Source organism: Peromyscus californicus, unplaced genomic scaffold (assembly GCF_007827085.1).
Source record: "Peromyscus californicus insignis strain IS unplaced genomic scaffold, ASM782708v3 Scaffold_11__1_contigs__length_118956290, whole genome shotgun sequence".
In the NCBI taxonomy this organism is placed as follows: domain Eukaryota; kingdom Metazoa; phylum Chordata; class Mammalia; order Rodentia; family Cricetidae; genus Peromyscus; species Peromyscus californicus.
In genome coordinates this window covers 101494341-101508198 of record NW_026294402.1, presented here as the reverse complement: position 1 = coordinate 101508198, position 13858 = coordinate 101494341, and the positions used below count along the sequence as shown (strand labels likewise).

General features: G+C 42.1%; 1 protein-coding gene across 2 annotated transcripts in view; it reads right to left on the bottom strand.

Annotated features, from left to right (window-relative positions):
• Dcaf1 (DDB1 and CUL4 associated factor 1) overlaps positions 1 to 12384 on the bottom strand; it is a 63449-nt gene extending 51065 nt beyond the window's left edge. For both annotated transcript variants that reach the window (XM_052719658.1, XM_052719667.1), the window contains exons 1-3: positions 12251 to 12384; positions 6434 to 6551; positions 2912 to 2988 (exon numbers count right to left, since the gene is read on the bottom strand). In XM_052719658.1, the coding sequence (XP_052575618.1) occupies positions 2912 to 2988; positions 6434 to 6543 (187 nt within the window). In that variant the 5' untranslated portion in view covers positions 6544 to 6551; positions 12251 to 12384. The remainder of the gene's footprint in view (positions 1 to 2911; positions 2989 to 6433; positions 6552 to 12250) is intronic.
• Positions 12385 to 13858: the final 1474 nt, after the last annotated feature.

The following is a 13858-nucleotide window of genomic DNA, read 5'->3' as shown; positions in this document are numbered from 1 at the left end:
ACAGCCTATACTGTATTAATACAGATATGTAGCAGAGTGGTGGTGGTGCATAAGCCTTTAATCCCAGCAATCGGGAGGCAGAGCCAGGCAGATCTCTGGCCTGGTCTACAGAGTGAGATCCAGGACCGGCACCAAAACTACACAGAGAAACCCTGTCTCAAAACAAAACAAACAAACAAACAAAATACAGATATGTATGTTACCTTTAAAAGTTTATGTATTTTCAGAGCAAGGGGACCAGACACAAGTAAAAACAGATGGTCCAAATGATCCAGCATCCAGAACAGCTTCAAGGATGCTGACTGGGATGATCCAGCCTCATAGAATACTGCAGCCAAGACTTAACCATTATCCTAAATTTTCTCACAGTCCAAAGATTACCAGCATCCCCAAACAGAAAGTAGTCTAAAGAACTATGCCCACATTCCCAAAAAATGGGTTATCGATGTTTATTATCATTAAAGGGGGGTTGGTTACAAATTGTTATTGATCACAGTCAAGAAAAAAGCTAAACAGAGTTAAATTCAAAGATCTCTTTCTAAAGGAAAAAAGGGGGATAGGATATAGAAATGAAAGGACAAAAGGGTAGATTATTGAATCTGCTTTTAAATCAAAACAGCAACTACTAGTCTTAAATATTTTACATTGGTATGGATTTTTGTATATTAATATAAATTTAAAGGTAATATTGTACTTTATATTTCTACTCTTTTGGGTTATTGTTCTTATACAACTCATTTAAAAATGTAATGTATAATTAAAAAATTCAGCTTAATAGTTAGCTATATTAGTCAAACATAATCAATCATGTTAGATATGTTTTCAAAGTCATAAACGGATATATTTAGATAGATAAATGGTCTTCAAACACTTCAAAGACCTACAGAATATGGCATTTAATATATTTTTCTAAGGCTTTTCATGACAGTGAGACACGTCTGCTCCAAGCAGCACAAATCTACTTCAGAGAAGATGATGGGCATAGAAAAAACTCCACATGGAGTTTGTTTTCTTTATGGCAAAAGTTAGCCATGTGGGCAAAGAAACTGCCCTTGCCTCAACTGCTGACAGTTACTGTCCAAACTGAACCAGCAGGATGCAAGAAAGGCAACTGCCGAATTTTGCCAAGACAAGGTAGGACAATCCTTCAGAATTCCTGCTTCACCGGAAAGTCTGTCAGATACACTAGGCCTGTGGGCCAAAGATGGATGCCCAAACACTACAGCAGAACTTCGAGTGACTGTTCAGGCAGTGAGATATCCCTATCATTGGGCAACATTTCACCCTTCTGGGATCTTTGATAGAGCTGAAGACTAGAAAGTTAGCTATAGTTTTACTTAGTTATGAAGGCAAATTAGATAACAAAACTTGGGACTCACAAAGATAAGATAGATGATAGCATGTTTTCCTTAATTTTGCCAAATATAAATAAAGTAGATATTGTAACTAATTCTTACTTAATAACTGTTTGTTATATATAGTTTTACTATGTTAAGGTTAAAACCTCCCTTTTAATTAGACAAAAAGGGAAAAATGCTGTGGAATAATCCTTCTGTACCCTGTGAATATGTATTACTCTCATTGGTTAATAAAGAAGCTGATTGGCCTATAGCAAGGCAGAATAGTTAGGCCTGACAATCAAACTGAGGATATTGGGATGTAGAAAGGCAGAGTGAGAGAATTGCCAACAGATGCAGAGAGAACAAGATGGAAATGCCGTACTGAGAAAAGGTACCAAGCCACATGGCAAAGCATAGGTAAGAAATATGGATTAATTTAAGTGTTAATTTAAGTGGAAGAGTTAGCTAGTAACAAGCCTGAGCTATAGGCTGAGCATTTGTAATTAACATTGAGTCTCCGTGTCAGTTATCTGGGAAGCAGCTGTGGCACAGGGAAACTTCTGCCTACACATACACACACAAACATATAATCCTCCCACCACCCCCACATACACACAGAAGGAAAGAAATTGCTGGTAGTGGTGGCTCAAACCTTTAATTCCAGCAACTTGAGAGGCAGTGGCAAGTATATCTCTTATGAGTTACGCCACCACACCTGACTTATCACAAATATTACAATTTTACTAGAATTGTCTCACTTGGAGAAATAGCAAAAAAAAAAAAAAAAAAATTGAGAGGGTCTCAATATGTAATCCTGGCTCCTGGCTAGCCTGGAACTCACTTCATTTAAGTCAGGCTGGCCACAAACTCACAGAAATCCACAGCCTCTGCTTCCAAGTGCTGGGATTAAAGATGTGTGCCACCATGCCCAGCAAAAATATAAGAACATAATTACCACAGAGAGCCAGGCAGTGGTGGCATATGCCTTGAATCCCAGTACTAGGGAGGCAGAGACAGGCAGACCACTTGAGATTGAGGCCAGCCTGGTCTACAGAGCAAGTTCCAGGTCAGCCAGGGCTACACAGAAAATCCTATCTCTAAAAACCAAAGCGGGGAAAAAAAATTAACACAGAGGACACTATCAACTGTAAAGTACTATTAGCAATTTTCCTTTTAATTGTTTTTTACTATTATCTGTGTGTTGGAGGGACGTGATGTATATGTGTGTATATGAACATGCCACAGTACATCACAGCACATGTACAAAACTTAAGACAACAATCTTGAATGGTTCTCCCCTTTACATTTACATGACCTCTAAGGGTCAAACAAAATTCAGCCTGTCAGGTTTGCAGCAGGCACTTTTACCCACCAAGCCATCTGCAAAGCCCAACAATTTTCTTTTATAAGAAAAAAGAATACATGGGCACAGTAGACCATGCCTGTATCTCAGCTAATCATAAGGCTATGGTGGAAAATCAAGAGTTCTAGGCCTGTCTGAGCAATATAGCAAGATCCTCTTTCAAAAGAAATAGAAAATAAAGTCTCAGACATAAGAGTATACATCTTACCAGGATGTCGATCATCAAATGGGTCTGGATCTCCTTTACGATATTCTTCAGTTTCTTTTTCAATTAATTCTGACATCCTAGCACAAGAAGAAAAGAGTCAACTCTGAACAAGCACACAAAAAATGCCAGGCATTGTAGTACACACCCAAAATCCCAACACTCAGGAGGGTGAGACAGGAGGCCTGCTTTTAAATTCAAGGGCAACCTGGGCGACACAGTGAGCATCATCAGGCCAGCATCATCGAGACCATGTTAGAAAAAAAAGCAAAAATAAAATTCAAAAAAATGTACTATCGACAACAATCAATCAATAGTCAAGGTGTAAAACATAGAAAAACATGAGTGTCCTGAATAACAAAATCTAAATAATCACCTCATAGCATAATTTCCACTCTTAACCTTATTCTTCTCTAAACTTTCTTGCATCACAAAACATTACTATCACCTCAGAAACTTAAAGTCAACAAATCCTCATTAAAATCTTCATTTTCAAATAGGCATGGTAGCACATGCCTGTCTGTTCTCACAGCAATCAGAAGGCTAAATTTCAAGGTTGAAGCCACTCTGAGCTACACAACAAGTTCAAGGCATCTGGGATTGAAAAAAAAAAAATTCATTCTCCTCATCCCACCTCAGCAATTCCTGTAACTCTACCTACCAGACATCTCCTGATACCAATCATCTCTAAATTTGACCACTGCTATCCTTAAACAGACCACTACCATTTAACTATCTGAACTACTTCTAATACCCATTTTGCAGCTCCTGCGTTCTACTTCTCTGTTTTACTTAACACATTTCTGTCTCCAGCTTCCAGAGACTAACTATATTCCTTGAATTAAGTCCAAGTACTACACAGCCTGAAATTATCTAGCTTCTACCAGTTTTGTGATTGCTTCTTCTATTCTCTTTTATTAAACTTCAAACACATGACCCTCTGCTATTCAAAGAACCCAAGTACATTCCTACTTCAGGGCCATTTCGTTTTCTCTTTGTTAGCCTATGTTCCTTCCACCATCTAGGCCTCCACCAGGGCCCCAAGTAACCATTCTGCTTTTACTTACTAGACATATGTTTTGCCTGTTCTAGAATTTTACATAAATAGAATCATATAAACTTATCATGCCAGGATCCTTCTGGAAAAACATCCATGCTGTGATATCAAATTCCTTTTTATTCATGAACTTTTTTTGATTCTTGTGTGTACAGGTGTACATGTGTACATACATGTGGAGGTCAAAAGACAATCCTAAGTATTATTCCTCAGGAATGCAGTCCACATGGCTTTTCTTTGAGGCAGGGTCTCTCACTGGACTGGAACTCACCAAACAGGATAGGTAGGCAGATCAGCAAGCCTCAGAGATCCTCCTTTATCATCCTTCCCAGCACTGGGATTACTAGTATACATCACCAAGCCTGACTTTTTTTGTTTGCTTGTTTTAAACACTTGGTTCTGGGAATCATACTCAACACTTGAAAGACAAGTACTTTAGTAATTAAGCTATCTCCCTCAGCAACACCCTCCTCCCCCATTTTATTCTTTTGTGGCAAAATCTGATGTAGTCCAGGGTAGGCTCTAACTCCTTATGAAGGTGAGAATGACCTCACACTCATGATACTGATCTCTGCTTGCCAAACAATGGCATTAAAAGTGTGTGTCACTATGCCTAGTTCTATTCCTACACACTTGATGAAAACAAGAAAATTACTTGAATATCCTAAACAAGTCTGATATTTTGGTCTTTTTTAGAGAGATTTTATATATAGATTTTAAGCTTAGTTTAATCCTTTAATCTATTATAATAGTAACTCTCTAACTGTATGCTATCTACCTCCCAAGTCAAACTTGCCTACATGATTTAGCTATACAAACCTAAATTCCTCACTTTTTATTACATTTTTCTTTCTGTATATGTATGCATGCATGTATGTGCAAGCACATCATGACAGCATATGTGGAGGTCAAAGAACCGCCAAGAGTTAGTTCTCTCCTTCCACCATGTGGGTCTCTTGGATGTCCTGAAACTCTATATAGACCAGGCTAACCTCAATTCATAGAGCCCCACCTGCCTAAGGCAAACATCACCAAGTCCAGCTAAATTTCCCACTTTTCAAATAGTATGTACCTGTGTGGGGGTTATGTGCACATGAGGGCAGAAAAAGCAGCTTCACCCCCAGGAGCTGGAGATATTGGTGGTTGTGAGCCACACAATATGGATATTGGGAACCAAATTTGGATCCTCTCAAAGAGCAATATGTACTTGTAACCATTGAGCCATTTCTCCAGCCCCATAAATTTCCCTTTCTTCTAGTTTTAAACTTTTTAAAATATTTTATTTTTATGTGAATGAGTGACTATCTGCATGTATGTATTATGTGTACCACATGTGTGCCTGGTTGCCCATGGAAGCCAGAAGAGGATTCAGATCCCTTTAACTAGAATTACAGAGTTGTGAACAGCCATGTAGGTGCTGGGAATTGAACCCAGGTCTAGTCAGTACTTTTAACCACTACGCCATCTCTCCAGTCCTGAATTTTCCTTTTCCTATTTTTTATTTTTATTTTATTTTACTTCTTTTGCTATTGGGTCTCGCTACATAGCCCTGGCTGTCCTGGAACTCACTACATAGGCCAGGGTGTCCTCAAACTCAAAGATCCTCCTGCCTCTGCTTCCTAAGTGCTGGGATAAAAGGCACACGCCACCACATCCAGCACCTTTTCCTTCTTAAATATTATCTAAAGATTTGCAGCCCATATCTCAAAAATATTCTTTTATCATTCTCCATCTCATCTTCTGACACAGTGCCCATTTCTCACTGAACTCAGAACTTGCCAACTGCTATATTTGATAGCCAGTGAGCTCCAGAAATTCACTTGTCTCCATCCGCCTGCATTAGGGTTATAAACACAAACTCGTACCTTGTTGGTTTTGTGAGTTTGTTTGTTTGCATAGATGCTAAAGAGCCTGGTCTACAGAGTGAGTTCCAAGGCAAATAGGGCTACACAGAGAAATCTTGTCTTGGAAAAAAAAGAATAAGAAAGAAAGAAAAATTAAAAAGCAAAAAGAGCCGGGCGGTGGTGGCGCACGCCTTTAATCCCAGCACTCATGAGGCAGGTGGATCTCTGTGAGTTCAAGGCCAGCCTGGTCTACAGAGCAAGTTCCAGGGCAGGTTCCAACGCTACACAAAGAAACTCTTTCTGGGGTGCTGGGGGGGGGATAAGCAAGAATTTTAAAAAATCCGATTCTATCAAAATATTCTTTTATTTCCTTCCAAAACCATTGTGTGTGTGTGTGTGTGTGTGTGTGTGTGTGTGTGTGTGTACATAAGCACATGCATAAGGTCCCTTAGAACTAGAGTTACAGGCACTTATGAGAAGCCCAACATGGGTGTTGGGAAACAAATGTTCCTAACCACTCCGCCATCTTGCTATCACCAATACACCCATTTTTTAAAAATATTGTTTTGTATATATGAAAAGTAAAATAAGATTGTGTGGGGGGAAAAAAAAAGCTATTCTTACCTGGTAAGGATAGGTACCATATCCTGCCCACTGCCATGGTCCTTTTCCCACTGCTCCAGCAGGGTAGTGAGCTCAGCTTTGGAGTCCACATGCACCACTACTGTAGTCATGGCTTGGCCTAAAGAAGTCAAAACAGTGAGAAATGAACAAACAAACACATCTGACATAGTTCCTACAAAAAGAAAAGTGTGAAGGTAGTAGGTAAAGGATAAGTCAGAGTCTGAGGCCAGCCTGGGCTATGTATTTTTACTCCAGCTAGGGACACAGAGAGACCCTGTCTTCAAAATGGGGAGGAAGGGGGACCCTGAAACTAAAGAGATGATAGTTGCCATCAATTGTGAATCTACTAAATACCACTGGGTTGTAAATTTACAATCTTTGGGGATGGGAGACAGGCTCTCACTAGTAGCTCCAGTTGACTTAAAACTCACTATGTAGCCACCACACCAGGCTTACAATTTTTTTAAAGGCAGAATGTGTAATGCCTAGGCTTGTTTTAAACTCATTTTATACCCAAGAATGACTTTTATTTTCTGATCCTCCTGCTTCTACCTCCCAACAAGTAGGATTAAGAGATATATAACCATTATAGAGGCTTGGGCAGTGCTGAGGATTGAATTGAGCTTCATGCATGCTAGACAAGTGCTGTACTACGTAAGAACAGTCTAGCCCCTTTTTATTTTTTGTCATATTTTTAATGGAGGTTAAAAAAAAAAAAAAAAAAACAAAACCTCACCATGCCTTTAAACCTAGCACTTGGGAGGCAAAAGGCAGAAACATCTCTGTGAGTTGCAGGACAGTCAGGAAAAGAAAAAGCTAGGCATGGGAATGCACATCTTTAGTTCCAATACTTGGGAGGCAGAGGGAGGTGGATCTCTTAAGTCTGAGATCAGCCTAGTCTACAAAATGAGTTCCAAAACAGCCAGGGTTTTGATAAACAAAACAAACAAACAACTATAAAGGAATGCACTTAAGCAATCAGCCTTCTAAAATACATACACTGTTACAGTTTTGTGCTTTCACTTACTTTTGGTTGACATTTTTGTTTTGTTCTTTGACAGTGACAGGGATTGAACACAGGGCCTTCTCATGTTAAATAAGAACTCTACTGCTGAGTTACATCCCTAGCCCTTGGTTTATTCATTTTATTGTTTAGTACTAGGAATTCTAGAGTCTCAGATATATTAAGAAACCACTCTAACACTGAGTTACCTCCCCAGTGTTTGTTTAGGATTATTAGTTTTGGTTTTTTGAGTTGTTAATATTTTGGTTTGAGTTTTGATCTTTTTGTTTCTCTGACAGGGTTTCTTTTTATATAGCCTTAGCTGTCCTGGAACTAGCTCCGTAGGCAAGGCTGGCCTCAAACTCACAGAGATCTGACTGCCTCTGCCTCCCAGTGCTGGGATTAAAGGCTTTTGCTGCCACTACCACCCAGCTTGTTTTGGTTTTTGTTTTGTTTTTTTGTTTTGTTTTGTTTTTTTTGTTTTTGAGGGGTCTAGTTCCCAAACCGTCCTTAAACTCACTCTGTCACCATGTAGACCTTGACTGAGCCTTCGATATTCCTGGATCAGCTTTAAGTCCTGGGCCTTTAGGCCTGCCATACTAGGCCCACTGAAGTAGTTTGAATATAATTGGCCCACATAAGCTCATAGGGAGTGGCACTATTAGGAGGTACGGCCTTTTCGAAGCATATGTATCACTGTGGAGGTCTCCTATGCTCAAGATACATCCAGTGTGGACACAGGCTCCTGCTGCCTGCAGATCAAGATACAGAACTCTCAGCTCTTTCTCCAGCACTATGCCTGTCTGCACACCTCCATGTCCCACCATGATGATAGTGGACTAAACCTCTGAAACTGTAAGCTACCCCAATTAAATGTTTTCCTTTATCATACAGAGTTGTCATGGTATCTCTTCACAGTAACAGAAACCCTAAGACACTCATGTAGCCTGTGGTTTGTTGGCTTTTGTTGTTTTTATTTTTGTTTTGAGACAGGGTGTCACTATGTAACTTGGGCTTGAACTCAAATTCATGATTGTTCAGCTTCAGCCACCTGAGTACTAGGATTACCACACCTACTGCATTAACATACCATTTTCAAGGTTCCTCCACCTATTACCACAATTTAAAGAAAAGTTTTTCAGACAGATTTTCTCTGTGTAGCTTTGGAGCCTTTCCTGGAACTCACTCTGTAGCCCTGGCTGGCCTCGAACTCACAGAGATCCACCTGCCTCTGCCTCCCGAGTCCTGGGATTAAAGGCGTGCGCCACCACCGCCCCGCAAGAAAAAATATTTTTAAGAAAAAATAATTTTTAAAGAACAAGAAAGTAGTTGGGCAATTGTGGCACATACCTTTAATCCCAGCACTTGGAAGGCAGAGGCAGGCAGATCTATGAGTTCGAGGCCAGCCTGGTCTACACAGTGACAGCCAGGTCTACACAGAGAAATTTTATCTCAAAAAAAAAAAAAAAAAATGTAATGAAGGGGAAATTCAAGGACATTAAAACAGTAAAATTTTATAATTCAAGTTAGAAACACACACAAGAGTTGCAGATCCAGGACAGTGGTAGAACATTTGCATGTTATTACAAAACCCTGGGTCTGAACTTTAGCATATATTTAAAAAGCTAGTCTGGCTGTGCTGTGGTGGCACATGCCTTTAAATCCCAGCACTCGGGAGGCAGAGCCAGGCGGATCTCTGTGAGTTCAAGGCCAGCCTGGTCTACAGAGCGAGATCCAGGACAGGCTCCAAAGTTACACAGAGAAACTCTGTCTCAAAAAAAAAAACAAAATAAATAAATCAGTCAGTCTGGTGGTGGTGCATGTCTTTAATCCCAGCAGAGGCAGGCAGATCTGAGTTTGAGGCCAGTCTTGTCTATGGAGTGAGTCACAGGACAGCAAGGGCTACAGAGAGAAACCTAATTCCACAAAATAAACACAGGGAGAAAGAATATACAGGAAAGCAGTTAACTGTTTAAACTAAAGGTATTCACTTAATTTAGCTTTTCTACTAGAAGGGTTTTTGTTTTGTTGTTTTGTAAGATTCCATTTCAAAAAACAAACAAATTCAGGATCAGAGACAGGAGGATCTCTGTTAGTTTCTAGGCCAGACTGGTCTACAAAATCAAGTTCTAGGCCAGCCAGGGCTGTTACACAAAGAAAGGGTGTAGGGTGGTTCCTAGGTTCTGTCATCCCCAAAACATCATCCAAAAAAAAAAGGTTAGAACTGAACCAACTTTTTGGTCAAACTAATTTAAACTGATTCTCAAATATATTTTGGTTGGTTGGTTGTTTTTTTTTTTTTGAGACAGGGTTTCTTTGTGTAGCCCTGGCTCTCCTGTAATTCACTCTGTAGATCAGGCTGGTCTTGAACTCAGAGATCCGACTGCCTCTGACTCCCAGAGAGTTGGGCTTAAAGGTATGTGCTACCACCACTCAGCTCAAATAATTAAATACAAAAATCAAAGTGAAAACTTTGTGCAGAATTGCCACCTGTGAATTTAAATGTGTATGCATAAACCTCTAAAATGAAAAGAATACCCAAGATATAGATGAGTTATTATGGCAAGTAACTGTGTGTAGGATGTTTTTTATTACACTTTATTCCATTCTACCATTTGCCCACCATTTTGCAACTTTTTTTTGTTGTTTTTTTTTTTTTGGTTTTTTTTGTTTTGTTTTGTTTTTTGTTTTTCGAGACAGGGTTTCTCTGTGTAGCTTTGCGACTCTCCTGGGACTCACTTGGTAGCCCAGGCTGGCCTCGAACTCACAGAGATCCGCCTGTCTCTGCCTCCCAAGTGCTGGGATTAAAGGCGTGCGCCACCACCGCCAGGCTCATTTTGCAACTTTTAAATTAAACCACAAAATAGGTCCTCTTCCCACACTATACTTAATGGCTATTTCAGCAAATATTGCCCCCATATCTAAGATAAAGTCCATGTTAAAACAGATCCTAAGGCAAAGAGGAAAGGTGGGAAACAGCACTCCTTTAGGAAAGTTGCAACCTTCACTTAAAAGGAGCTGAGAGGTGTAGCTAAATGGTAAGGCCTGTCCCTGAGGCCCTAAATTCAATTCCTAGCACGAGGAAAGAAAGGGAGGGAGGGAGGGAGGGAGGGAGGGAGGAAGGAAGGAAGGAAGGAAGGAAGGAAGGAAGGAAGGAAGGAAGGAAGGCCAGCCAACTCGAGCCTATGGTGCATATCTGTATCACAACACCAAAAAAGCTGAGTGGGGTGCATTCGCAAGTCTGAGGCCAGCCTGGGTTACATAGATTCTATTTCAAAAGACTTAAGGGAAGGAGAAGAGAGGTCCTGGGTCAATCCCCACTAGAGGGGGAAAGGGGAAAATTTCGAATTTACAACTTTAAGCAAAAACTCAACACTCTGGCACATGATCATATATAACTTTATTACTGTCCATGACTATCTGCTTTACAAAAACAATATAGTGGTAATAAACCAACTCCAATCACTTCAATTTAACACGGAGTTCGTTTTATTACATTTTATTAAATTTAACAACTGAACGACAATGTAACAGTAAAATACTATGCTCAAGAAATGTGAAAAATCCTTCAGATTACCTTAACACCCAAAAAATATATCCCCACTAGAAAACGGTTAATGAAATACTGCTACATACAAACACAAATTTTGACATCTGGAAGAAATATACTATAATGACTCCTAAAGTCAAAATACATACGCTTATAAAAGCCTTAAAGGTAAATGCCAGGAAACCCAAGATGGGGAAAAAAGCCTTCAGGTGACGCTACCAATGAACCTCTCACGCTCCACATTAACAAAGGGCTTGCAACAGGAAGATAGTGCTATAATAAATTAATAATTAAAACATGCAGGCAAGTTAAAAGGCTTCGCTGGAAGGAGTTATGGAAAACAAGAACGCCAGGCATTAATGGTGCACGCCCTTAATCCCAGCACTCGGGATGCAGAGGCAGGCGGATCTCTGAGTTTGAGGCCACCCTGATCTACAGAGCGAGGTCCAGGAAAAAAAAAAAAAAAGGCAACACGAGGTAGACAAAACGAGTCGTAGTCATTTACGCAAAAGTCATTTACTACTACACACACTCTAAGAGTTAATTCCTCAACAAATAGGAAACTAGAGAGCTATCACTGCAGTAAGAGGAAACAGACCGACACCTTCTAGAAGCAGGAGAGAGTGAGCGTGAGAAAGCCCAACAGAAAACAACAAAAAGCCCGGCAGGCAACCTTAGGTCAGTCTCGGCACCCGCACACCTCTCTCCCCGTCCACGCTGCACCCGTCCACGCTGCACTGCATTGTACAAGTAGGAGGGGTTCCCGGAGAGCTCCTCCCCGTCGCCCGGTCCAAGAGCAGGGCGGTGGGAGGCGGCACGAGGCCGAAGGAGGGGAAAGCCCGCCCCGGTGACTGAGCCTGGAGGCGGAGACACAGTCCGCGAAGGGGTCCGTCGTGCGGCGGGGAAGAGGGAGCCCCACGCCTCGTGAGGGACAGAGCAATTGAACGAGCACCTCCTTCAGGTAGAGGCGAGCACACCCCTGCCCCCCCACTCCGGGCGGAAGAGTTACTCCAAGGAAGCTTCTTTAGAAGACCGAAGGAACAACCTGGAGGCCCCGCCCCCGAGCCCGGGATCAAAACCAGGAAAGTCCTGTCAGGCCCCGGGCCCAGCCTCCCGGGTGGTCCTGCCCGCCCCCTCGCCGCCGGCAGCCGAAGCAGGTGCCGCCCCTCCCCCAGCGAGGCGCCCACTCTCCCGCCCAGCCGGCCGCGCGCTCGGCCTCCTCGTGCCCCTCCCGGAGAGCCGGCTCCTTCCTCTCCCGGCTTACCTTCGCGGGCGGCTCGGCCGCTTCTCCCCCCGACCCCTCCAGCAGCCACAGTTCACACACACCGCCTCTGGTCCCGCACTCACTCTCCCTCACTCACACACACAGCGCGACCACGGCTCCTGAGCGGCCCACATATTATGCGTCACTCGCATGCTACGTACCGTGCGCGCGCGCGCGCGCGCAAACTTGGCGCGAGGCTCGCGAGCAGGGAGGGGGGAGAACGTCGGCGCCGGCGGAGGAACATCAAAGCGCTCCTGGGAAATGAAGTTCCGCGTTTCAAGGGCGGGGAAAGTGGGGGCTAGAAATACCAGTAAGCACCTCCCCAGCGCATTGGCTTCTGGAATCCGTAGTTTTCTGTAGTAAACGTGCATTCCTGTGTATTTACTGGCTACTTCCAAAATCGGGAGCGAAAAGTGAAGGAAGGAATCGATCTTTCTAAAGCAGAACTGGCTACAGCTGCCTGATAACTTGGTCAATACTTAATTCTACCCTGTGTCATCGGAAGAGCTCAGTTGTACTATGATTGACACATAAGCCCTAGAAAATGCCAGAGTCAAAGAATGCATTTCACACAAATGTATCAGAAATTACAGTACTCGTTAAGAAGAAACTCGCTAGTTTTCCTTTGGCTTTCTGTTCAAAACAAATTCGGCAAGACTCAAAAAAGCATCGTATTATATGTGAGGCAGGTAATTTTTTTAAAAAGCCCTTCAGCGAAGACTGGACTGACCACAAAGGTCATCTAATTCGATTTCTTAATTTTAGAACTGAGGAAAGTGTAACCCAGAGTAAATGACTTGCCGAATATCACCAGGCAAAGTGAAGAAGCATCAGGAGGATCTATCTGACTTTGTCCCACAGATCCTATGTCAGAGCATGGAAGATAAACTCCACAATTGAGCAGAATCTTGACAAGACCTACCCCAACGTCAGGCCTGATGCTCTTGGAATTATTATCATTATTGCTCTTGGAATTCTCAGTGTGTTCTGTGCGTTTCCATAGAGTTCCCACAGTCAATACTTTCACATGGAGATTATAAAAACTGTGGGCCTATTGTTATGAACAGATTCTATGACTGTTAAGCCAATAGCCACCAGGCAGTGGTGGTACGTGTGAGTTCAAGGCCAGCCTGGTCCACAGAGCAGGTTCCAGGACAGCCAGAGCTACATAATAAAGAGACCCTGTCTTCAATAACAAAACAAAAAAAAGATACGGATTTGGAGGCTGGAGAGATGGCTCAGCAATTAAGAGCACCTGCCTCCTCTTCCAGAGGACCAGGATTAGATTGAAAGCACATGGCAGCTCACAGTTCCAGAGGATGAGATACCCTCTTCTGGCCTCCAGGCATCATGCATGCTTGTGGTGCACCCCCCAACATACATGCAAACAAAACACTCATACACATAAATCTTTAAATTTCTTTTTTTTTCCCCCTTTGGATTTTTTTTTAATCTTTCAAGATAGGTTCTCACTATGCAGCTGTGGCTGAAATTGTACCTCCTTACGTGGACCAGCTGGGATTAAAGGCAACCAGCTCTAACTTCAAAATCACAGAGAACCACTTCTGCCTTCCAAGTGCTGGGATTAAAGGCTTGTGCCACTATTCC